This window comes from Gopherus flavomarginatus, chromosome 14 (genome assembly GCF_025201925.1).
Source record: "Gopherus flavomarginatus isolate rGopFla2 chromosome 14, rGopFla2.mat.asm, whole genome shotgun sequence".
In the NCBI taxonomy this organism is placed as follows: domain Eukaryota; kingdom Metazoa; phylum Chordata; order Testudines; family Testudinidae; genus Gopherus; species Gopherus flavomarginatus.
In genome coordinates, this window is record NC_066630.1 from 15,225,381 (window position 1) to 15,252,206 (window position 26,826).

At 39.2% G+C, this 26,826-nt stretch overlaps 1 protein-coding gene and 1 long non-coding RNA gene across 2 annotated transcripts in view; one reads left to right on the top strand and one right to left on the bottom strand.

The window, feature by feature from the left end:
* LOC127034257 (uncharacterized) overlaps positions 1-26,826 on the top strand; it is a 127,480-nt gene that overhangs the window by 50,130 nt on the left and 50,524 nt on the right. The window lies entirely within an intron of this gene.
* The window catches only part of CDH8 (cadherin 8), a 213,917-nt gene that overhangs the window by 44,545 nt on the left and 142,546 nt on the right, over positions 1-26,826 (bottom strand). The window contains exon 9 of the mRNA XM_050922868.1: positions 1,916-2,037. Within this exon, the coding sequence (XP_050778825.1) occupies positions 1,916-2,037 (122 nt within the window). The remainder of the gene's footprint in view (positions 1-1,915; positions 2,038-26,826) is intronic.

Here is a 26,826-nt window from a genome sequence, read left to right on the forward strand (position 1 = left end):
CCACATGCCCAGTGTGGGAATTAGGAAGATCCACTATTTCATAGTATTCTCTGTCTCTTCTCTTACTAATGTTTGTGGTACTCTGATACTATGGTGGTTAGGGCAGTATAGAGCTGGTTACATTTTTTAATAACATTTTAAAGTGTTCATGAAAAAAATTGTAAGTGATTTTGTCAGTGTTGTTACTGGTTTTCCACCACCTGTTTGAGTTTTTTAATTTAAAATTTTGGAAAAAAAGAAATTGTGATTTTTTTTTTCACCCAACTCCAATGTGGTACAAATGCTGAGATAGATGGATACTAAAACCAATTCAGAATATATCTTTCTCATTTCAAGCTACATCTAGTACATGCTCACATTCTGAGAACAGTCACTGAGCCTTAGATAAGGATGTAATCATTAGCATAATACAATATTGGAAACAGAAATTATGGGGATCTAAAATTCACTCTGAAATTTGGGAGTATAAATATCAATATATTCTCTGGAAAGAAAATACCCTCTAAAAAGAGACATTACAATAATCTTATCTTCAATGGTTATAAAGAATGTTTACTACTCAAATTATGCATTTGTGACAGTTAGGGAAAAAAGCAGCTGGAAGGTCAAAACATTGATCTTTTACAACAATCAAATCTTGGCACAAAAAGGTTCTCAAACTACTACTAAAATAAAACAATTTCTGATTCTATTGTCAGGTAAGATGTTTTGGCAAATAATGAGTTTAATGCCTAACACCCACATGAGGCACAAGAATAGTTGGATTAACAACTCTAGTGTCATGCTGTCAGCTGCTGTTTATTTAAAATTAAAATGTCACTACCCAGAATAAATTATGTAGTTGAAAAACAGTGGATTTCTATAACACAGTACTTCACAAGCTGGACAAAAATGTTTATATTTCATCCGGTCTGTATCACTTTATGTAAGGTTATGTCATACTGAAATTGCATGTGATGTTCTCACCCTTAATTCTTTATACTTCTGTCTAATAATGGACACATTTTACAATGCTTGGAGGTTTGATTTACTTTGAAGGAGACCTTAAAAGTTAGAATTCACTTCTTAAACATAATCAAATTTATCTGACCTTTTTGAAGTCTCTTATCTCTTCCTGGCGTGCATCCTTCTTCTTTCCTCAATACATATTCATTTCACCAAAATCACAAGATGCACGCCACCAAGTGTCTCTGAGACTACATTTCTGAACCAAAACTTCCAAAACTCTATCCATACACATTGTTAAGGTCCATGCTTTTGGTCCCAGTTGTGACACACGCTTTGACGTTTTATTAGATATTCAGAGGTTTCTCCTTCCTCCCCATAATAAACTGCTTCCAGACACAAGTGAAACCTGAGAACTCTAGAGCAACAGAAGAAAACAACTTGCCCAGAAAAGACTGCCAAACTACATGAGATGGATATTTATCATAGCTGAGAATCAGGAAGAGGGAAGGTCTTCTTAAATGACCTCTTTTTACCTAACATTCTGTTTGAGTTAGGCCCACCATAGTTTGGCATTTGAACAGAGATTCAGTCAGGTTCATAATTTTCTTCTAATCAAGGATAGGATCTTGTTAGGTGCTGTTGATCTCCCTGAACCCCTTCTGAAGTCAGTGGGAGTTTAAGGAACTCAGCACCTTACAGGATCAGGCCCAGAGTTATTTATCTTTATTTCAAACCTCATCATTTTGATTATAAATAAAGTAATTAGGTTTCTCCTAAACGGTGACTAATAATACATGCTCATACATCTGCAAAGGCAAATATTTTGAGATAAAGGGTGTATTAGCTCAACATCACATTCCAGACAAAATCTAGGTAATTTGGAGATACGATACAACTCACATTTGCTGACAGATTACTGGGAGAATTTACAAAAATTACACAGCATCAACAACATGGAGATATTTACTTGTCCAGGCTTCCCATTCTCACATAAAAAGGCGTCATGCTCTGATGCAAACTCAGGAGCGTTGTCATTTACATCAAGAACTTTGATAGCTACAGGCACGCGGGATACTTGACTGTGGTTCCCTAAGAGAAGAAAACATAACATAAAAGGTAAGAATATTTAATTTGGGATTGATGCAATAAAGGGCCCAAGATATAGAAAGTGTACTGTGCCCATTTTCAATCTTTTCTTAATTGGGGTGCTTTCTTCGCAATGGATTATATAATTGGAGAAAAAGATAAAGATAAATAGTCAGTATTTATTGAAGAGAGGAAAAAGCAAATAAATCCCTACTGCAAACAGCACTTGTTGTTAGACCTTCTCAGCCTAAATTGCTAGATTTTTCTCTGATGAAGTTTGTATTGTTTTATTGATAAAGTCCATTACACCATGGAAAGAGAAGGCTGTAAACAACATAGATTTATTTCTTTGTTTATCTTTGGCAGAGCACAGGGCATTTTACTCTATTAGTTGTTCTGAGTGCACATCTATTATTGCTTCACTGCAAATACGATTAATGTTGAGACCGAATTGGGAGAGAGATGGGTTGCAGGCTTGACGTTGATGATACTGGATATTACTTGAGATTATCAAAGCACTTTGATTCATTTATTGTTGACCAGAAAAGTGGCCTATGAACTCCTTAGTTTTCTGAAATAAAGCCCCATCATTTTTAATATTAAACTATTTTGCATAAAGTTCATCAGTGTACATTGCAAAATAACCTTGTTAAGCTCTTTGGAAAGCTGAGCTAAAACAACAATTGGAGTTTTACTTTGACCAAAATTTACAGACAGATTTTATTGTCCTCACTGAATTAGAGTATGTACGTGTGTGTGTGTGTATTTTTGAGACAATTTTTAACTTAGAATATCTGATCTTATGACTACTTTCCGTAAATAGCAAATATATGATTTATTTAAAAGAGTGATTGTCCAAATAGTTATTATAATGGTTAGAAAAATATGTTATAAAATATATTAGTATTTCAGTAGCCTAATGCTAGCTTCATAAGCCAGCTATGAAACATAGAATCATGGAAGTGTAGGCCTGGAAGGGATCTTGATAGGCATTCTAGTCTAGTCCCCTGCACTCAAGACGGGACATATCTACACCATCCCTGACAAGTGTTTGTTTAACCTGCTCTTAAAAACCTCCAATCATGGCGATTCCACAACCTCCCTAGGCAATTTAATCTAGTGCTTAACTACCCAGTGGGAGCCACGGTGGGCCAAACCTGCGGACGCGGCAGGTAAACAAACCAGCCTGGCCCGCCAGGGTGCTAACCCTGGTGGGCCGCGGGCCTCATGCCAATGGTTGCTGATCCTCGTTTAAGCCCATTGCTTAACAGAGATTAACAAGAATGACTGCCCTGCACCTTTAAGCGGGGGGCTGAGAGGGAGGGTGCTGTGGCTGGCTGACTTTAAGCGGGGGGCTGAGAGGGAGGGTGCTGTGGCTGGTTGGTCGAATGCAGGGAACAGTACTTTATGGCTGGTGGTGGAGGGGGAGATGAAAACTGCCACAAAAGGAGTCAGCATGGTCGCTGACTCATCTTCTGGGAATGTAGGGTTTAAAAGGGGTAGCTCTGCACTTTAAGCCTCTCTGTTTACATGGACCAGACTGAAGCAGGACCCACTCTCCCTCCCTTTTAGGTGGTAAAATATGAGGTTTTTACCTGATGGGGCATTATACTAGCGCCCCTTTCTTAGGGGGGCTGGGAAGGAATTTTTCCTTTACCACCAGATTGGTTTGGGTGCAGTTGGGTTTTTTTTCTCCTTCCCCACAGCGGGTTCAGCAAGGGCTCTGTTCATGCATGGCATGATGGGCAATACGCTATATGTTGCAACTCATTATTTAAGTGTAGGACAGATGTCCAGTGCAGGTACTCCATAGGAAAGATGACTGGATAAATGGCTTGGAAAAGGACTTAAAAAGAGGTGTTCCTTAAAGGAATGAATGGGGAGTGGTTGAGGACACCTATGATTGGTGTGACAGGGAGCCACCCTCCCATTCTTACTGCTCATCTTAACCCTCTTATGGAGGGTTTGCCGCTAAAGAAGAAAGCAGTGTGGTGGAGCTGCCGCCAATCGCGGCTTCCTCTCCCCTCCTCTTGGGGCGGCAAAAACCCTGGAGCCAGACCTGCCCATGTCAAATATCTCCTGTCCTTCTTTCAGCATAGCCAGACAATAATTATTCTCCCTCCTCCTTGTAAAAACCTTTTATGTACTTGAAAACCATTATCATTCCCCCCCCTCAGTCTTCTCTCATCCAAACTAAAGAAACCCCATTTTTTCAGTTTTTCCTCTGAGGTCATATTTTCTTGACCTTTAATAATTTTTTGTTGCTTTCCTCATAGCTTTCTACAATTTCTCCACTTCTTTCCTAAAATGTGTCACCTAGGACTAGATACAATACTCCAGTTGAGGCAATATCAGTACAGAGTGGTGCAGAAGAATTACTTCTCATGTCCTGCTTATAACACTCTTGCTAATACATCCCAGAATGTTGTTGGCATTTTTTGCAAAAGTGTTACGCTGTTGACTCATATTCAACTTGTGATCCACTATGACACTTAGATTCCCTGCCACAATACTGCTTCCTAGGCAGTCATTTCCCATTTTGTAAGCGTACAACTGATTGTTCCTTCTTAAGTGGAGTACTTTGCATTTGTCCTTATTAAACTTCATCCTATTATTCTATTACCTTATTTTACATCATTTTTCCCAATTAAATATCAACACTCTAAAGACCTACCTACTACATGAGTTCAATTAAGAGCCTGTCTCAGGCAAAACTAATTATCCAGAATAGAAGTTTTGCCTGAGTAAGTACTGCAGAATCAGTTCCTTTCAGGAAATTGCAGGTTAAAGAACAGGCAGGTTTTCGTGATAATGACAAAACCTTAGTTAGTAACTATATCAGATACCACAATAGCAATATTTTCCTCTTTTCAGCACCAGTCATTCAAGAATGTCTAAGGATGTCAAAAATGCTATTTAATTATCAGAACATCTCTGTGAAGTACAAGTATTATTATACCCATTATAGGACAGGTAAACTGAGCCACAGAGAGTACATCTCCAAAGTGAGCCTCAGCCCCTGGCAGTGAGCCACAGAGCTTGGGTCTACAGATTTGGGTTCATGGGAGTTGGGCTACTGTGCTAAAACTAGACGTGCAGATGTTACAGCCTGGGCTAGAGTTCGGTCTTTGAAGCCCAGGGAGCAGATTCTTGTCCTTTGAATAAGTGTCTAAACAAACTCCAGGCAGTCGCTTCCAAACAAATGTCAATAAAACCTTTATACTACACCACAGTACAACCCATTCTAGAAATGCCACATATTTTATGAAGAGGGGGAGTTACTGTACACAAGTTTTATGGAGTTTAAAAAATAAATAGTGGGATTATCTTTTATGTCCCTTCACCTGTAACCCATCTGCCTTAGTTATTATGATTCTCAATATACATTGCTCAAAGGGAAGAGAAATTACCCTAAATATATTCACAACATTTCTAAAAATTATCTGAAATAACATAAAAGTGTTTACTTAAAGATTCTAAAGTATGATCTCAGCACACCTTGCAGGGTTAGAAGCAAATGCTTGGTATCCATTGGAAAGCTTGGAACATTCCATTTCCAGCTATATAAGGCATGTGAGTTTACCAGATATAATATATGGTAAACGCTTAATGCTTGAAGCTGCTCGGAGTTAGATGACCTAGGAAAAGTTCTAGAGGAGATTGTCTCTGGACAGGATAAACTTGTTCCATCAAAAGGTGCATGAGAGATGCAATGAATCATAAAGTTTCATAAGTTATCACATTAATAACAACATTGCATTGATAATATGTACACATTCAAAAAGGTTAATATGCAATTCACAAAGCCAAAACATTTTAAGCACATTTTCTTTATCTTAACTTGATAACACATAAACAATGAATGTGTTGGCTTTTCAGAATTCTTAGCACTAGTGTCACATTTAAACACTAAAGATTTGCTTTTATCTAAATTAAAGAAACAATGACAGTTCAAATTTTAAAGATATTTCAGAGAAATGGAATTAATTAGAAAAGCTTCTAAAGAAATTATTCATGTCCCTTCTGACTGTCCCCAAAATGTTTGTCTTTCAAGTGAAAGACAAACATTATATTAAAATATAGTATAATCAGAAACTTGATGAGAATTCATTAAAAAAATTAATTTACTAAACATGACAGAGACCCAACTGGTTTGGAAATCTCCAAATAAGGGGATAGCTGCTACTTGTGATTTGGATTTTTCAGACTACAATTAAATAAACTGTCATTTAAGAGAAAGAGAGAGAGGTTTACATATTGCTTACATTGATCACCAATTTTTGTCATTATCACTCTGAGCCATACCTCTTTGTTATCACCTCAAACACTGCATTGTCTTTTCACTTATGTACAGTGCTTTCCAGAACAAATAACTATTAAAATAGTGAAAACAAACTAAGAAATACTAAGTAGACACATAGATCTACATTACGATGAATATATTACGAATATAAAATACTTAACGTTTCTTTCATATTCCTGTTTTGGCACCTCCAGCATACACCTCTTTCTCTATGGCAAAGCACTTGTATGCAAGTAATTAGACTCTCAAGTTCAAACCTGTCTGTTAGCTATAGCCCAATATTCTTAGAATCCTCATTCCCTGTTACATATTAGAAAAGCTGTACAGAGTATGATGGGGGCTATTCCTCTGATACAGCTAATGGATTGTTCCAATCAGTTACTCTGGTGCAAAACTATTAAAGGCAATGAGGTTGCACAGGTGTCATAGAACATCACTAAGGTAATGGGATAGAACAGTTTTCACAATAGGCCTAATTTGGCTTCTAAAGGTTTTATTACTGATGATGATGATTATGCACAACAAGAAAACGCCTGGCTTGATTCTCACAACCTAAGAGAGTTTGCAGGGCTGTTACTTAAAATAAAAGAAATTAAAAAATGACTTTGTAAATTAAATATAATTGATATGGATATCAATTATGTGAACAAGGACTCCCACAATGCCATTTTTAGCAAGTCTATTTTAAGAGCTACACCTTAAAGACCTCATTTTCAGTCCAGGTAAGGGCACACCCACTTGGTCATCTGCAGGCACAATTGCCACAGACATGTAATCACAATAATTGCACTGCACTTGCAAATTAAGTGCATACACATGCACATGTTGCCTCTATGTAATTACTGAAGTCACCATTGCTGCCTGTGATCTGGAGGCCCTGAACACTTCTGAATTGGCACTGGTGAAAGCAGCTTGACTTCCCACTGTCTAACACGGTAGACATCAGGAAAGGATGCAACAGAGTAAAGGAGCTAGATGAATCAATTAGTGATAAGTGAACCTGAAAATATGAGAAGGCTCACGTGGGTTCAGATCCGCAAGTTTAAAGGTTTACATGAACCACATGTGTCTGAAAAAAGTTCCACTAGAAATTTAATGAAATGTTACTTTATTTCAGCACTTTCTGGAAGTGAACCTGGAAATAAAGGTCAAACTCAGGCAAACTATCCATTGATTTTAATGGCAAACTTGCTCAAAGAAGGACTAAAAAGGGCTTCAGCATTTAACACAAAGAGATGAGAAAATCAGAATATACCAAATGACCTAATCAAACTTTTCCAAATTTCCAAATATAATCTTTTAGATTTGTTTGAGGATTGTGAGTTGGTTGTTATAGCCAAACAAATTTGCTGAAACTTTGAAAAAAATTAGATATTTGAATTTAAAGTATTACAGTTCAATTATTATTGTTGTTGTTGTTTATTAGTATTTATATCTCTGGAGCACATAAGGGCCCTAACCAAAATACAGAGTAGAGAATAGTCCCTGTCCCAAAGAGCATACAATCAACAAGACAAAATGAACAATGAAAAGCAATTTGTTAAAAGTTCAACACTTGGTTCTGAGCATAGTGGGTGGTACCATATGTAATTGTTCCCTCTGAAGGACTATAAGCAAAGTTCTTGGCCTTCACTATGCAACTTATGGAGTAGTGCAAAGCAGCTCTAAAGCTGCCATAAAGGGGTAGCCAAGGATTCCCCCACTACTAGAACAGCGGCCTTCATTGAAAGTCCTAATTTAGTGCCTAGAGATGTATACTTTAATATTTCCTTTATCCAAGTCTATTTTTCTTTGTTTAAATAGATTATGAGAAATTACATTGGTGTTCTACTTAAATAACAGTAAGCTGCATTGTTTTTAACTAAAATCAAGCAATGTCTAAAAACAAAGTAGAGTCCTGGAAAATTACAAGCTTTTTGTCATCCTGTAGCTTGGAAATGGCTATTTCATACTTCTCCGGCTCAGTGAAATTTCAAGTATAATAAGATTTTAAATTAGAAATAGGAGAACCAAGAGAAGTTCCAGTTCTAATGGAGAAATCAAAAATACACAAAATCTAAATTACTGATTAATGAATAAAAAAACAACCCCCTCAAAACAAAACAAACACCAAAAACATAGTTTGCTTCACATATCTATTTTTTCAAGCTCAACAAGTTGTATTTCACAGATCATTTTCCTACACCGTATTATGATTGTATCTCATGGGTCTCATAAAATAATCTACACATATGATAAATTTATTCTGTTTGACTTTACACTCCCCACTCTGTGTATTCCTTTATCTGTAAAACACTGCACCCGACAACAACGCTTTGCCATATAAAACTGACAGAGCCAATCTTGATAAAAATGGATGCAATTAGGAAGCTGAATTTTTATTTAGCTGGTACGTTCCAGCTGTGGAAATACTACATCATAGGGTATGTGTCCATTTGTCTTGAATACTGCATAATGATCCACCTGACACTAACTTTGAACTAATTAAAGTTAAGACCTATCAGTCTACAACTTTTCTTTTAAAAATAATGGACCACAATGGATTCTGAATTGGAAAAAAGTCATATTAAGGAGTGGTAATTTTTGAAGGATTAATACAACAAGAAAAGATTCCCTATTTGAAAAGTATGGGGAGATACTGGCATCGAGGAATTACCATAAATCAGTGTAAATCTACCAGCATATAGAGAAAAGTCTGCTAGAACATGTTGTTCAGGAAAAAGAACATTGGTTCCAAATTAATGTCCAATGGTATTTATGTTCAACACACCTAAAGAGATGTATTATCGTAATACGGATTAGAGAGAGTATGTGGAAAAGAAGAATGCTGAGCACATTTGTTGAGTCTGTCCCTTAAATCATTCGTCGTGGGGAAAAATAAAGGTGATTGAAAGCATTGTCTGCTCCCAATGGGTCCTTTAGTCATTTTCCAGGTGAAGGAGATAAAAAACTCAAAAGCAAACTTATTTTAAATTTTATATTTATAACAACACATTGACATGGTGCCAATTTTTTTTTTAAACTGTGGACTTTTTCAAATATTTCCCAGTGATGCTCACTAGATAAAATATTCTCCCTTCTGTTCCTCAGTAGCACATCATATCCCAGATTCTTGCCAAACCCATGTCAACCCTCATAGTGGTATGTCAGGGACAGCATTATTGCCTAACTGATAAGTGAGGTGGAGTTGGGCTGGGGAGTAGCCTTGGCTTTTAGTGAAAGCAGTTCCAACACGGTGGATAGGTTATGTTTTAAGGGTTACTTACTTTGTAACTAATATTTTTCTTCACAGGATCCAGCTGCCAGCTCTGCTAGTAACGTGGTTAAGGGTGTGTCTACATAGGAGCTGGAAAGTGTTAATTCCACTTTAATGAGGCATACCTGTGCTAGTACTGTGAGTGTGCAAAAAAAAATAAAGTGCAACTGTGGCAGTGCAAGCAACAGGATGGGCTAGCCACCCCAAGTACAGTATCTATGGTTTTGGACAGATTCATATTCAGCACAGGTACACTTTCCAACGCTATCGTAGACATACCTAAGACAGGCTGATGTCAGCTAAGCAGTACACAAGACTTGTGAATGGTGATGAAATGGTATCTAATACTTTTCCTTCACTTTACCTTCCTCACACCCGTTCTTTTCACTGCTGATATAAGAAGAATTTGAGAAATTTTAGAGGTGGAAAATGCAAGCTGCTCCAGAAGATTTTAATTAATTAGGGCCATAACCTTCAGACTTGTGTTCAGACAAAAATCTCAGCAACTTCAATTTTTGCTTGAGTTTTGTAAAGCATAACAATTGCTGAATTTGGCCCAGTACTATTATGAGATATGGATTTCTTCTTCTTCAAGTGACATATCTGATATGGAAGTAATCAGCCACCACCTTCCATCTTTCACAGTCCTGACAGAGTTGTAAAACATCCACTCTCCTTTGGATACCAGTCCATCTGGAGATATTTCTGACAGAGTTGGTTCTCTTTCTTTAACTGTGATCTTGCCTGACAGTATAAGTGCTGGATTGAAGTCACTCTGCGATCAACCTGCATGTTCACAAAAAGATGTTATTCTCTGACCTAGGGTCTCAAGCAATCATGTTCTTTTTAATTTCATTCTTCTCATCACTTCATTTTTTCATAGTTTTAGTTACCCAGCTATTTTAAAAAATTATTCCATAACACCAAAACTCAAATTCTATAAGTTGTTTCTCAGTGTCTCTTTTAAGTGTCTATGTCTCGCATCCACACAGTGAACACATGTAGTATTTCAGCAATCTAGTGCAGATGTGCAGTTTTAACTTTAGACAACACAGAAGTCTTTGGAAGTTGCTGAATGCATTTTTGTATAAGCTGTATTCTTAGCTCTGCAAAATTCACAGAAATGTAAATACCATAAAGCTACATGACCAAGCAGATTAATTTTATTGGTGATATTCTACCCATCCTGTATAGCCCTCTTTCCTGGTGTAACATTAATGGATTATATCTTTCACATACTTTTTATTTTTCCTTTAAGGCCTGATTCAGCTCTCATTTAAGTCAATGGGAGTCTTTCTACTAACTTCAATGGAACTTTGATTTAGTCTTTACTCTTAATATTGTATTGTCCAATTTAATTTCTTTGAAAATAAAACAGTATTCTCAGCTGATGTAAATCAGCTGCATTAATTTCAATGGATTGTCACTGATTTATACCAGCTCACGAACAGATCCACAATGTTTAAAAATTAAACCAGCGTATTCTGTACAGATATACACACACATTCCTCTTGAAGAGATGAGAGTATGAACATCTGAGGGCAGAGTGTAGCTCAGTATTTATATGCAACCTCTTTGCTACTTTTCCTATAATTAAGCTGTATATTCCATTACTTTGCAGTTATTCAGCAACCTAGTAAATAGTTACGGTGTAATTACTTCTGATCCTCCGTGAATTAAGAAATCCATTTTGTTAGTGCCCTTCAAATCTGCTGAGCAGTAATTAGAGGTGTTTGTTTCTCTGCAGAACGCTTGATTGCAAACAGCAAAGTCCCTAGAAACTATTCTTCTGTATATTTCATTTTGACCACAGTGAGTTTCATATTCATTGCGACTCATAACCAAGATATATGTGACACATCAATATGGGTAAACAAATAGATAATTCAAAATAAATTACCAGTATACCTCTTTGGATAACTGTATTGCAACCTGCTATCTCAGTGTCAAGCTTTTGGAGATCTCTTTAAAAAAAGATCCTGCTTTAGTTGCAACTCCTACTGCACATACTTCAAATAATGTATGGAACAAGCATTCTCCCAGCCACACTTCCATCCTGATACCACATTACATACAAATCTGGGAATTATCTGGCAATAACTCATACAGTGTAGATCACTTTCTTTCCTAACTCATTCCGATCAATTTGGGGAGGGCTGTTGTCAGTTCCCCACCCCTCCAAACCTGGTTCCACCCCACTGCTGGAAACCCACCTGTCTCCTTGAATGAGGGCTAAGGGCTGATTCTGCTGTGCCAGACATAAGAAACCCCAAACCCATTCACAGGTTCTTTAGGGGATGACTTCCCCTAGGTCCACTTCTGACTCCTGGTTACAAGGAAACCAGGCCACCTTTGGAATGACTATCTGCACTGGACATTGATTACCTGCTAAGTTGTGACAGCATGAACTGTACCTCCTGACTTACCCAAACGGTTCCTGGAGCTTCTGTGGGGAAGATGAACTCCAATCCAATTCCCATCCAGCCTCAGTACTGAGGGAGAAATTCCTACCCAGTCCTGAAAACCGCAACTAGAACAATGCTCACGTGAGACCAAAAACCACCAGTCCTACACTAATTCCATGGGTGAGAAAGTGGGAGCTGCTGGTCTGGACAGGTGAGAAATCTCCACCAAGCAGGACAAGGCATGGAGAGTGGAAATGGCAAACCTGAACCTCTTCAACCTGCCCTCAGCTCAGGTGATGCCCCCATCTCCCGTTCCCCTAACCCAAAGGAGGAAGGGAACACATCAAGGAGCTATGACCCCTTTCTTTCCACTTGACCAGAAAAAGCCTCCTGCCATTGAGGTTGTAGGTATTGTATTCTGTTGAGCCTTTCAGTTAACTGGAGTTAGAATCTGTTTACTGCTTCTTAGTAATTTCCGTTCAATCCTTGTGGCAGCTGCCACTTGTTAACTCTCCTAGTATGTGAAATGGATGTTCCTACGGGTCAGATGGAAGTAAGAGACAGGGAGATATTTCAGGGAATCCAAGGAACAGCTGGGATTTAGGAGACACCTTTGGCTGTGATTTGCATTCTGATATCATTATTATCTGAGCTATCAATAAATCAAAACCCCAGAAGTGGTAATTTTTTCGTTACACAATGTGTGTTGTAAACTTCATTTGGAACAGACTTAGATGAGAATGCGACCATCACACAGCAACATAAGCACTTTGATACATTTCTTATATTTTCAGAGGCTATATCCAATATCATAATCATTGTTAGGAAGTAAAGGGTTCTCATTTCTACACATTACCATGAGTTATTTCCAGACAGTAATGTTGGCACCATTATATGACTTGAAACAAACACATAATAAAAGCACTAGGACAAGTCTACTCTATAGGATAAAGAGATTAAGGAGCCAATCTGAGACACAACAAATCTAGCAGGTAAATTCACAGGGCTTGAGTCACCATTGTGTTGCTCCTCATAGACTCATAGGTCAGAATGGACCAATATGATCATCTAGTCTGACCTCCTGTACAAGGCAGGCCACAGAACCCTACCCATCCACTTTTATAACAACCCCTGACCAAGGACTGAGTTATTGAAATCCTCAAAATTGGTTTGAAGACCTCAAGCTGCAGAGAATCCACCAGCAAGCGACCCATGCCCCACACTGCAGGGGAAGGCGAAAAACCTCCAGGGCCCCTGCCAATCCGCCCTGGAGGAAAATTCCTTCCCAACCCCAAATATGGCGATCAGCTAAACCCTGAGCATGTGGGCAAGACTCATCAGCCAGCACCCAAGAAGGAATTCTCTGCAGTAACTCAGTTCCCATCCCATCCAACATCTCCCCGCAGACCACTGAGCAGACCTATCTGGTGATAATCCAAGATCAATTGCCCAAATTAAACTATCCTATCATAACATCCCCTCCATATACTTATCGAGCTTAGTCTTAAAGCCAGATAAGTCTTTTGCCCCCACTACTTCCCTCGGAAGGCTATTCCAGAACTTCACTCCCCTAATGGTTAGAAACCTTCATCTAATTTCAAGTCTAAACTTCCTAATATCCAGTTTGTACCCATTTGTCCTCGTGCCTACATTAGTACTAAACTTAAATAATTCCTCTCCCTCTCTAATGTTAACCCCACTGATATATTTATATAGAGCAAGCATATCCCCCGGCAGCCTTCTTTTGGCCAGGCTAAACAATCCGAGCTCTTTGAGTCTCCTTTCATAAGGCAGGTTTTCCATTCCTCAGATCATCCTAATAGCCCGTCTCTGGGCCTGTTCCAGTTTGAATTCATCCTTCTTGAACATGGGACACCAGAACTGCACACAATATTCCAGATGGGGTCTCACCAGCGCCTTATATAACGGTACTAACACCTCCTTATCCTTGCTGGAAATACCTCGCCTGATGCTTCCTAAAATCACATTTGCTTTTTTAACAGCCGTATCACATTGGCGGCTCATAGTCATCCTGCTATCAACCAATACTCCAAGGTCCTTCTCCTCCTCTGTCGCTTCCAACTGATGCGTCCCCAATGTATAACTAAAATTCTTATTATTAATCCCTAAGTGCATGACCTTGCACTTTTCACTATTGTATTTCATCCTATTACTATTACTCCAGTTTACAAGGTGGTCCAGATCTTCCTGAATAGTATCCCTGTCCTTCTCCGTGTTAGCAATACCCCCCAGCTTTGTGTCATCCGCAAACTTTATTAGCACATTCCCGCTCTTTGTGCCAAGGTCAGTAATAAAAAGGTTAAATAAGATCGGTCCCAAAACCGATCCTTGAGGGACTCCACTAGTGACCTCCTTCCAGCCTGACAGTTCACCCTTCAGTACGACCCGCTGGAGTCTCCCCTTTAACCAGTTCCTTATCCACCTTACAACTTTCATATTCATCCCCATCTTTTCCAATTTAACTAACAGTTCCCCATGTGGAACCATGTCAAACGCCTTACTGAAATCGAGGTAAATTAAATCAACCGCATTTCCTTTATCTAAGTAATCTGTCACCTTCTCAAAGAAGGAGATCAGATTGGTTTGGCACGATCTACCTTTAGTAAATCCATGTTGCAGTTCGTCCCAATTACCATTGACCTCTATATCCTTAACTACTTTCTCCCTTAAAATTTTTTCCAAGATCTTACATGCTACAGACGTCAAGCTAACAGGCCTATAATTACCCGGATCACTTTTATTCCCTTTCTTAAAAATAGGAACTACATTAGCAATTCTCCAGTCGTACGGCACAACCCCCGAGTTTATCGATTGCTTAAAAATTCTCGCTAACGGGCTCGCAATTTCAAGTGCCAGTTCCTTTAATATCCTCGGATGGAGATTGTCCGGGCCCTCCGATTTTGTCCCATTAAGCTGTTCAAGTTTGGCCTCTACCTCAGTTGCGGTAATATCCACCTCCATATCCACATTCCCATTTATCATCCCTCCATCATTGCTAAACTCCTCACTAGCCTTATTAAAAACTGAGGCAAAGTACTTATTTAGATATTGGGCCATGCCTAGGTTATCCTTAACCTCTATTCCATCCTCAGTGTATAGGTTGGAGTAACTCCATGTTAATCAATGGAGCTTCAGTAGTATAAAGTTGGAGTAGCACAGTCAGGAATCAAGCCCACAGTTTAGAGCAATGACAATGTTAATATGGTGATTGTGTATCATGCATATTAAAAATGCAATAAAATATTGACTCATACAAAACTTATTATCAATTATAATTAGCTTTAAAATTGTATAATGAATAGCAGTAATAGTAAATAAATTTTATTGATGACTAGGTGTCTGGGACGCTTTAGATTTTTAATTTAAAAATCATTTCATGAATAACAAAATGAATAACCCAGAAGAAAACTGACACAAAACATTTCAGTAAAACTTTTTACAACATCTAAAATTATTATAAAATAGGTTTCTTGCATTTATTTATTTAATATGTGGGCAGATTTTAAAATATTCTCAGTACCTGGCAGTTCCATTGTTCTCAACTGTGCATGTTGAGCATTTGGGAAAATCTGCCCCTTTTTCTCTAAATCTGAAGGTACTGTAACTCCTTGCCCACAACTACCTTTGTTAAAACTCACAGTATGCTCCTATGAGTAGCTTCATTATTTAAGATGGAAATTTCATTCACAAAAGTGCTCCAGGGAGACTGACTATCATGGTGTTCAATTATAGGTATATCACCACCCTGTTCCATTGCCAAGCTATGGCCTGCAATCAACCATGCACAATTTTCAAAGTACTGGATCACATATTGTCCAGAATAATAAGTGTACTCACATCAAAATAGCCAAGTACTCTGCACTACTGTTCTTGGGGGAAAAAATCCTTCAGAAATTATAAAATTCAAGGTGCAAATGCCCATTTGGCAATTGTCCAGTGTAGGAACCCACTTCACTTCAGTCTCACAGTCAATTTGCTAATGCAATAATGAAATATTGTCAGTTTGTACTTTCCTCCATTTCTTTTGTGGTAATTAACAAATCTGTCAAGCACATTCAGTCCTTTAGCTAACAGACCTGCATTTGTACTTATTTTAGTCCCTATCATTTCTGAGTCCCATAACACCTTATACGCTATCCCTTTCTCTCAAACAATCTGTCACCTTCATGCCCATTTTTATAGTGTAAATTTTGATCAGTGTTGTCAGTCTTCAAAGTCTTTTGGCAAAGTCAACCTTTTTTTGCAAAATGTAGAACTTTAAGGACTAACAGGGCTCCATAAGCTTCTGAAACCAGAGATGATGGTCTTAGGCAGATGATCCAATCACTCTCCCCATTAGGTATGGTACCACCTCCTACAAAGTATGCTTCTTGCTTTTTTTCCCTTCAGCTAAGCATTCGTTTTTATAGTTGTCTTGTGATATTTTCCTTATCAGATAACTGGAAACACAGTTTCCTTGCCCACTTATTCCCTTCTCTTCAGTGCCCCCACCTGCCTGTTTGCATTCCAGTTCTCAAAGTATGGAGCACATTTTACTATTGAGATCTCTATTCCATTCTATAGGCTTTTTATACCACACTCCTAACTATACTATGTGAGAACCTTTCTAACAATGTGACTACATATCTGTCAAGTGTCTCTTCTCTCATCTTCTTCACACAGGGAGTGGATTGTTTTCCACTCCCATTAGCATCCATGTGAGCCACTTCCCCTCAGATGAATTCCTGTGGTAAATACATCAATTGCTCACACAGAAAGCAATACAGTCTTTGGAAAGTAAGTAACGCATTTTAGTGCATCTTTTAGTGCAATTTAGTAGACAGAAACAAGGAGAGCCAGGACTGTGTGACCAAACAACGCCTCAAGGACCTCCAGCACTTGTTTTGTGGTCTATAAAGGGTAAGCCTCTTGCCTGTAGTTATGACCAAATAAACAAGAAACATAGCTTAGTAAATTCAGGTGGAGCAAAAATTATGGGTTATATAATTTCTATCATGCTGATCAGAAAAGAAAGGGTCTGGTGAAAAGGTTAAGCAGTTCTGAGCTCCTGTTTAAACCTCTGATGCTTCTCTTTCCTTTTTAAATTTTACTGAAATTTATTCAGCCCTAAATGAAAGATAATTATATAGTATACCAAAGTAATTCCCTAAAACATTATAATTATTCTTAATAATGTCAACAGTAGTTTTATAATAAAAGATAAAATAAAATTAAGAAATTAAAAGTATTAACAAAAGAATTCATGACTTTAAAATGTAGTTTTCAGGTACATAAAAGGTTGTTACAAGGAGGAGGGAGAAACATTGTTCTTTTTAACCGCTGAGGATAGAACAAGAAGCAATGGGCTAAAATGTCCACAAAGGCGGTTTAGTTGGACATTTTGCTAAACCCAGGGTTGTGAGTTCAGTCCTTGAGGGGGCCACTTAGGGATCTGGGGCAAAATCAGTAATTGGTCCTGCGAGTGAAGGCAGGGGGCTGGACTCTATGACCTTTCTGGGTCCTTTCCAGTTCTATGAGATAGGTATATCTCTATATATTTTTAGGAAACAAAATCCTAACTGTGAGAGTGGTTAAGCACTGGAATAAATTGCCTAGGGAGATTGTGGAATCTCCATCATTGGGGATTTTTAAGAGCAGGTTGGACAAACACCTGTGAGGGATGGTCTAGATAATACTTAATTCTGCCTTGAGTTCAGGGGACTGGACTAGATGACCTCTCGAGGTTTCATCGTTCTATAATTCTATGTGTTTGCTGAATGCACCAAACATTATTCTTCCTTTTTAACTTGTGTTCCTGCATCCTAAAAAGTCCACCTGTAATATAGAATAAAGATAGTTTAGCATAAAATGCACTGTGTGATGATTCACAATTGTATTTATATTCATGGTAAACTATAAAGAGTCTTTTTGGATTTATGCCTTTTGGATTTATGGATTTTTTCCACTAGGTGACAGAAAAGGACACAATTGCCCCATATATCTTCATTTCTAAAGGATGCAGCAAGTATGGATAATTGAATTTGTTAGTTACATGTCATAGCTTTGTCTTCAAGCTTCGTATGTTCTACGTCTAGAAAACATTTTTGTGGTCACATCACCATTTTCATTTCAAGATCTCTTCTATTTGCTCATCTAGTGCTTTGACTAATGATCTACCAGAGTTTATACTAGTTGTGGTATACTTTGACAAAAAACATCAAGAATATTAATATGATTGTTTTGATAACTGTATTATAATGCAAAAATGAAGTTACCTTAATTTTACACAGAAATGACTGATAGTGATTTCTACTTTACTGTGTCAGAAAATAATCTTTTTTCAAATAAGCTTGGATCATGAGCTATTTATTTCATATCACTTCCTAGCTAAAAATGAATATTTTACATTCGTAAGCATCGCTAAATAATTTCATTAACAATATTTGGTAACCCAACTAATAAGTTTAATATTAGTTTAAAAAGTAGAGCTGTGAAGAGAAGGAAAATTCATTCACGAAGGATTCTGAATTTTCAAAATTTGTTTTTATTCCAATATGGAACAAACCTCCACAATTTGAATTCTCTCCACAAAAGAATTTCCATCCATCCATCCATCCATCCATCCATCCAGGATTCATTAAAATGTTTAATTTAAATGTTGCCTTTTTAAATTTATAATACATAATACAATAAAATCAAAAATCAAAAAGCAAAGTCATTTAAGAAAAGAACAACAAAATGCATTCTGAAAATATCAAAATATAATGTGTTGACATTTTTAAGAACTATTCTTTACCCTTTTGTCCCCAAAATGAATTTTTGGCAAAATCAACATGATTTTGCAAAGGGTCCCACTAGCAATGGAAATGTGTCTTCTGACAGTAAACAGTTCCACTGAGTTTTTTCCAACCAGCTTTATTTAAAAGTCAGCCCTTTGAATCCTTTCTGCTAGGCTAGGGAAGCTGTATTTAAAGAATGATTGAACAAGGGAGTGAATCCAAATCATCTCTCTGTGACTGTACCTAGCAGCAATAGGGGTCATCAGCATTACCACACTAAACCCTTTTCCAGACGTTTATAACTTGGTTGTAAAGATTTGCTCAGGATTAAAAACTAAGCGTTCCCCTACACAGTCCAGCAGTGGTGCTGAATTTTCAGTGGATAACACATGCCATCCTGCCCACTATTGCCAGGCGCTAAGATCTTGAGATCTCTAGGGCTTTGGACTGTTTACATTCTCTGTCACATGTCAGACCCCATCAGAACTAGCAAAGGTAGGCAGGGCCAGATTTACCTTTTCCGTAGAGACTGTCCAGTTTGGCCGATGTACATAGCAGAGGGGCATTGCTGGCATATGATGGCGTATATTACATTGGTGGACATGCAGGTGAATGAACTCTGCTCACATATCTACACCAGCGACATCATCACAGGACCTAACCAAATCAGACACACCATCACCGGTTCATTCACCTGCACGTTCACCAATGTAATATATGCCATCATATGCCAGCAATACCCCCTGCTACGTACATCGGCCAAACTGGACAGTCTCTACGGAAAAGGATCAATGGACACAAATCAGATATTAGGAATGGCAATATACAAAAACCTGTAGGAGAACACTTCAACCTCCCTGGCCATACTATAGCAGACCTTAAGGTGGCCATCCTGCAGCAAAAAAAACTTCAGGACCAGACTTCAAAGAAAAACTGCTGAGCTGCAGTTCATCTGCAAATTTGACACCATCAGCTCAGGATTAAACAAAGACTGTGAATGGCTTGCCAACTACAGAACCAGTTTCTCCTCCCTTGGTTTTCACACCTCAGTTGCTAGAACAGAGCCTCATCCTCCCTGATTGAACTAAACTCATTATCTCTAGCTCTATCTCTTGCATATATATACCTGCCGCTGGAAATTTCCACTACATGCATCTGACAAAGTGGGTATTCACTCACGAAAGCTCATGCTCCAAAACGTCTGTTAGTCTATAAGGTGCCACAGGATTCTTTGCTGCTCTCCCCGTATTTGTTTCCTTTCTACTTTGGACATGCTCCCCAACCAGCTGGGGTCATTCTCCTGCTGCAAGCCTGACCTTCTTCCTCTTTCCCTGCTCCCCTTGACATTCCTTTCCTACTGGTGACCTCTGTTTCTTGAGGTTAACTCCAGTTTCTTTATCTGCTCTAGCTTAATGGCTCCCAGTCAGGGCCAGCTCTAGCCATTTCGCCGCCCCAAGCATGGCGGCACGCCGCGGAGGGCACTCTATCACTCGTCAGTCCCACAGCTCCGGTAGACCTCCCGCAGGTGTCCCTGCGAAGGGTCCGCTGGTCCCGCGGCTCCGGTGGACCATGGGACCACGGGACCACAGGACCAGTGGACTCTCTGCAGGGACGCCTGCGGGAGGTCCACTGGAGCCGCTTGCCGCCCTTCCAGCAACCAGCAGAGCGCCCCCGGCGGCATGCCGCCCCAAGCACATGCTTGGCGCACTGGGGCCTGGAGCCGGCCCTGCCCCCATTAGTCACAGAGCCACCTGCAGCTTCTCTGGCAATACATGGGGCCAATTGCTAGAGGCCAGCTGCAGCTACTAGTCAAGGGAGGAGTGGCAATTCCAAGGCTGAGCATGCTTGAATAGTGCAATGGCGGCCTCAGTGCTGGCCTTGGGCAGCTGCAGACTCTGCAGTTAGGCACTTCCCTCCTCTAGGCCATGGCTTTAAGTACCTGAGATGCCCATCACCTACAGCAGAGGCCACCAAATTCCACACACCCCTCAGCTAGCACATAATAGTGCAGAAAGAGCAGCCTGAATGATTTTGGAGGCTGGGGTGCCAGGAGGTTCCCATACATGAGCAGCAGCTCTGCAACAAACTCACATGCCCCTCTCTTCTGTGGGACCAGGACCCTGTGAATACAGTGGAGTTACCCTGTGTATAATCAGTTTTGTCCAAAGCCTCTTGAAGTGAGTGGGAGTCTTTTCACTGTCTTTAATGGGCAGCGTATAGAAGCAAAGGACCCCATTCTAGACTCGAGGAGCAAAGTGCATTCTATGCTGCACTGGTTTACTATTGTAACAGGAAGGTCTCACATTATCTAGTGAATAAGCAACACCTCCTACTGCACCCAACTTATTCTGAGATGCTTCCCACCCAATCACTAAATGTAAACCTGCTTTGCTTACAAAGGCTGAAAATATCAAGTAGTATGGTTACAAAAGCAAGGCACTTCTGAATTCAGTAAGAATTTTGGATGTGCACAGAACACAGGCAGGACTGGTTCCCGCATGGTTACAGAACTGCAGTCAAGTGGAACAATTTTCAGCTTGTGTGATTGGAGGATATCTGAATCCATATTATAAGACTGTCCTACATAAATGAAGAAAAGTTAAGGTGCCTTTATTATTCTTTTGTTCCACTCTTTGTTTCTATGGGGAATTTGCCAATACAATATTACTGTCTTCCGTTTAAACAAACAAAACTAAACAAAAAAAATGGTAATGGCTGTTGAAAATAGCAATTCCAGTCCTATCTAGCACTGGGAAGACCCCAGCATTTGTTGCTCAATTTTTTCCTCTTTTTTCTACAGCAAATTACAGAGGATCAGTATATTTGATTTGGGAGAAATGAAATAACAGCTGCCCAAACTGAGCTTGAGCACTCCTGAATTTTGAGAGTGTTCAAATCTGGAAGGCGAGTGCTAGATTCTCTTTCTGAATATTGGATAAATCTGGAAAGGAAAAGTCAATTTCTCCTTCCAAGGCTCAGAAGTGGAAATCCTCCTGTGTGCCTAGTACTGTACCTAAAGCTACCTGGTAGTAGAGCCTCCTCTCCCTTACTTTTCATTTTAACTTCTCCTAGTGAGGTCTACATACCTCCTTGCTAGACTTCAGATAGAGAGCTGCACTGTCCATTCATTACTCCCAGTTCCTTCTTTGGGGGCTGCCAGGCAAGGTCATACCAGCATCCTTAATCCAGTCTGGAGAAGTCTTCTCAGGGTGAAACTCTTTGGGCATATTTTTCCCCATTCACACTGCCCCCTCTTCGAGCAGAAAGCTATCCATTCACAGCAAGCTGAAGCACATGGGGTCTCGGCTTCCCCACTCCCACCCCCTCCCTTTCCTTCCCTGCTCCAGGGTAGGCTCTCTAGGCAGGGAGCTGGCCAAGGAGCTCCCAGGGTCCCTTGGATTCTGAGCTCCCATGCTGGATCCTGCTGCTCGGAGGCTCCACTTGTGCAACTCTGCAAGAGGGGAGGAAGCAAGTGTTATGAGCCTCCTTCTGAGCTTGGGCCCAGCGCCACGGTAAATCCAGTACTGAGTAGGAGCACTAGGTCAGCAATAAGAGTATGTTTCCACTGAAGCTGTAGGTGGGACTGCAGCTCAGGTAGAATTTCAGGCAGGCTTGTATAGCCCATATTGAAGCTCAGGCTGCTATTTTTAGCTGAGCTAGTTAGATTAACACTAGCCTGGGTATGCCAACCTGTATTGCAATGAAACCTCCAATTCAGTGTAGACACATACCCTAAAGGTATTGTTGCACCCATGCTAGAGCAAGAGAGGGAGGTTTTCCTGTGCTTTTTTAACAAAGCTGCACCATGTTAGAAAAAGCAACTCCTTTCATCTATGGGAGAGAGAAAATAGCAGGTGAAGCTCAAGCCATGATGGAATTTGTCACTGGTAGACGGGAGGTTGAAGTAAAAGAGGAAACCTACAAGAGGAGGAGCCAATGAGAAAACAAATATATCTTGACAGAGAGAGCTTAGTAGTCTCCCAGTCGAAGAGGAAAGAGAAACAGCACCCATTGTGTTCTGCTGCCTTCGTATGGATAGATAAAAGCAAGTAAAAAGTGTGGATGGAAACCAAATACAGAGGTACTCTTTAAGGTGGTCACAGCCAGGTAGTTGGATAGTAGGGACTTCAGGAATTAATCTTATGTATGTGTTCTAAAATAAATAATATCTGAATTTAAACGATCTTGCTGTGTAAAGTGGTCCTACATAAGGATTTGATTACTATTTTTCTCCTCCTCCTCCGCATCATTTATTACACTCATGTTTCATCCTAACAGACTGTAAATTCTCTGGTCAGGGACTGTCCTGTCGCTCTGTGTCTGAACAGCACAGAGCACAATGAGGCCCTGTTCCTGGCTGATCCCAGTATGTCAGCACCACAAAGAATAGGGTGAAAATTACATGTGAGGCACTGGTTATATCTGTGTTTCTCAACTGCTGAAAGTTACATGCTGTAAACCTGATTAAAGGTGTAAATTATGATTCAGAGTCACAGAGACTGAATTTGGGACACATCATGCAACATAAACTATTACAAGAACAAATATACCACAGAATAATTAACTCCTGATAAATCTCTCTCTCTGCTCCTGTATATAGTGTGCATATAAGAAAAGTGTGTATTTTTAAACCTAGGGCTGGACTGGCACATTGCAATCCACACTGAGGGGCAGCATGTTGCTGCACTGTGGCAGGATCAGCACAGACCAACCATTGTGAACTTTGCTCCAAGGCAGATGTAAGCCAAACCTGCCCCTTTCCTAGCTCAACTTACTTTCCCTTCTACAGCTGTGTTGATGGATCTGCTGTGTAGCAGGGAGGAGCCAAGACTCTTATCCATCCCACTACTGGCACCACCTTCACCCAGATATGCAAGAGGAGGAGACGCGGCTCCATGTTGTAACCCATAATGTAAGTGGCCGACACAGGGAAAGGAAGGAGATATCTTTTGCCTCTTTACTCCTCAGTGTGGAGGTGTAGGCTGGCTCAACACTGAGCCCATAGAATGCAAGCAGAACATTCCACTTATTTAAGTTTCAGCATCCTCATTCCCATAAGCTCATATGTCACAAACCATAACAGAGATCCACTTGAAATATGGAGTTTGTAGAATCCAAATAAATAAAAAAAAGAATAAATAAATAAGCGAGACAGCTACCCACACACACACAAAGAGAATATATGTTAATCTTGAGTGGCAATTTTTAATGAGCACAGTAATTCTAATGTCAGGTGAGAGAAAGCTTGTGTATTTTAAAGGGATCATCACTTAATCACCTTTAAAGCTTACCACGTTTTCTTGACTCTTGCTGATCTGAGTCTTTACAAAGATACAGCTTAGAAAATGAATTTTTTAGAAGTTTTTAATGTTGTAATTTATGACATAATTTTATATTTTTGTGCACATATTTCTGAAACACATGGCAGCACCTTTTGCAAGGCCAATTCCAGACAGGCATAGTTAGTAAGGAGCCTGTGTCTTATAATAAACCAGGCATTTCTTTTAAGATTCACCAGAGCCCCATAATTCAAGTGGACCTCACTTATGGTCTATGAGATATGAGCATGCAAATATCAGCATGTTCAGCCTCGGATCAGTGAAATGTTCTGCAGTCATACTATGTGATTAATGTATCCCTTCCGTGCCTAAGTTATAACACTGTCTCTGATATAAGCCTTTACCTTGCCTCCCAGCTACATTAAAACTCTATTTATTATTAGTCTTGTTATATTCAGTTAACCAGTAATGATTGAAATATAGGGCATTTCCTTAGCACTAATGACAGACCGAGAGGAATTGATGGCATGAAAAACAGATGAGGAAGTAGCCTCAGCAAAGGGTGTTATTGCTATTATCAGATGGAGATGGAAAATCAGAGAAGAGGAGTATGAAGGCAGAGGGAATATAGAAATGTCCTACATATAATAGTGTAAACTAAAAATGTAATGCCCTATACATAAATCAGTGTGATTGCTTGAGTCATGAAATTCTACTCAGTTTACAATATTTGGATAACATTAGTGAGAATGGTGTAATAAATAATAAATAGTGCACATTTTACTTTCTTTTGAAGTTAGAGCTGCAGATACAGTAATTACTGTGTCATCTTAATTGTGTATTGATAGATAAGGCAAAGCCTTCTTTACCCATTTACGTGTCATCAGTGAGACTAGGGACAGGATGGACCAGCAGATTAGCCACTCAGTGGTAGAAGTTATCACAATTTCCATCTATTCACAGCCTATTTCAAACATTGTTTAATGTATTTTTTCTATTTTCATAGGCACATTGTAAATCGTTAATTTCTAGTACCATTATACCATATCATGTTCCTTTTCACAGGATTCTGAGTTTCCAGTCACAATGTAAAACCATGTGCTACTATTCATTATGCTACCAAGTGACCAGTTGTAGGGCTGTGGGAGAAGGAAGCAATACTTTTGACATTCGTGTGTGTTTTTGTATAGTAGAGTAATATTTATATCCTAAGAGCATGTTTTGTTCAAAGGGCAATTCAAATGATAGGTACAGTTCAAACCTGGACCAATTTGGACAGAGTTCAAACCTGGACCAATTAGGGCACAACTCTGAGAAGCATGGAAACTGGGGATGGATAGGAAAAATGGATTAGGAAGGAAAGTGAGATGTAGGTGCTAGGAAGGATGTGAGCAGGTGACTGGGAATTACAAATGACTGGGGGACTTTTCCTTATAATGGGTATAATTGAGCAGTCAGAAAGCTGCATTTTGAAGATAGTACCAGGTAAATCAAGGATGGAAGGAACACTGCACAGAAAGAAGGGGGGAAGTTAAGGGTGCACCAGAAGAAGTTACTGAGAATGTCAATTTCATTCTTATCTCAAGGAAGTTCTGCTCAGTATCCCAAGCAAGTGTTTTTATGCTTATATATTTCCCCAACCCTTTCTCCTCTTCAGACTGCAACACAGGAAAATAAAACTATGTCAAGTCCCCAGCCACCTGGTGAATCCTCCCAAGCTTCTAATCACAATAAAGTCTCCATTCTCAGCATACATTATGAAGTTCTTTAGATCTCAGTCACATATTACCTTGTGATACAACAAAACAATGTGAAATTCCATTACTCCAGTATCTAAAGTCCAGAGTCAGTGACAGGAAGCAAAGTTCACCTTTTATATTCAAAGAATAAAAAGGCATGTTCCTGGTAGGAAAAGGTCACTTGGCTAACAAGACTGTTCCCTTTAGATTTTAATCAACTTCATGTTCTTACTTTATATTCTTCTTGACTCACAAAAGATTCTCTCTCTGGAACAAACTTGGCAGGGGGCGTGGGGAAGGAAACACAAAAATCAATTCATGTCGCTAGTCATTTTTGGTATCCCTCTTGCTATACTTTAGTGAGTTTCTGCCTCACACTCCAAGCTTCTATTTCAGTGTGATTTTGCAGGTCAAAGGCCCAAATCCTTTGTTTTATTCTGTTATCTTAAAAATTAATGTGACATAATATATCAGCGTAACAAGGTCACTACATGACAAGATAGGAAATATGTTTAATTGTAATGGAGAAAACTTTTGTTTAAAAACAAATATTTTCAATGGTAAGAAAATATTTAGTAGAATAAATAAGGGGTGACTTGATTTATGTTTTAAGACTAATGCTTGAGCTTCTCAAAGTAGTGCAAGAAACATATCCACACATCTTTCCATTAAAATTAATGATACATGGCAATATCTCCGGCACTGGTTTGAAAATCTCACCTGATATGGCTGAAGCTGTTGTGCAGTGTTTAAGATTACTTTCAGCCCCACATTTTCCATCGATGTCTCTCTGTATAAACACTGAAGCATACAGTGTCTTCAGCATTGTGACAACAAATCCAGGCTGAAGACTTGCCTGAGAATCACCACCATAGGCCATTTGCTTTGTTGGCAAAGATTGTATGCTATTTAGTTATTGAAATTTAGGAATGAGCTTGCAAATCATCACCTGTCCATATATCACACAGATTTAAGACAAACAATGGCGATAATTCTGTTAACCATTTATAACGTGTCGTATCTGCCTCTTT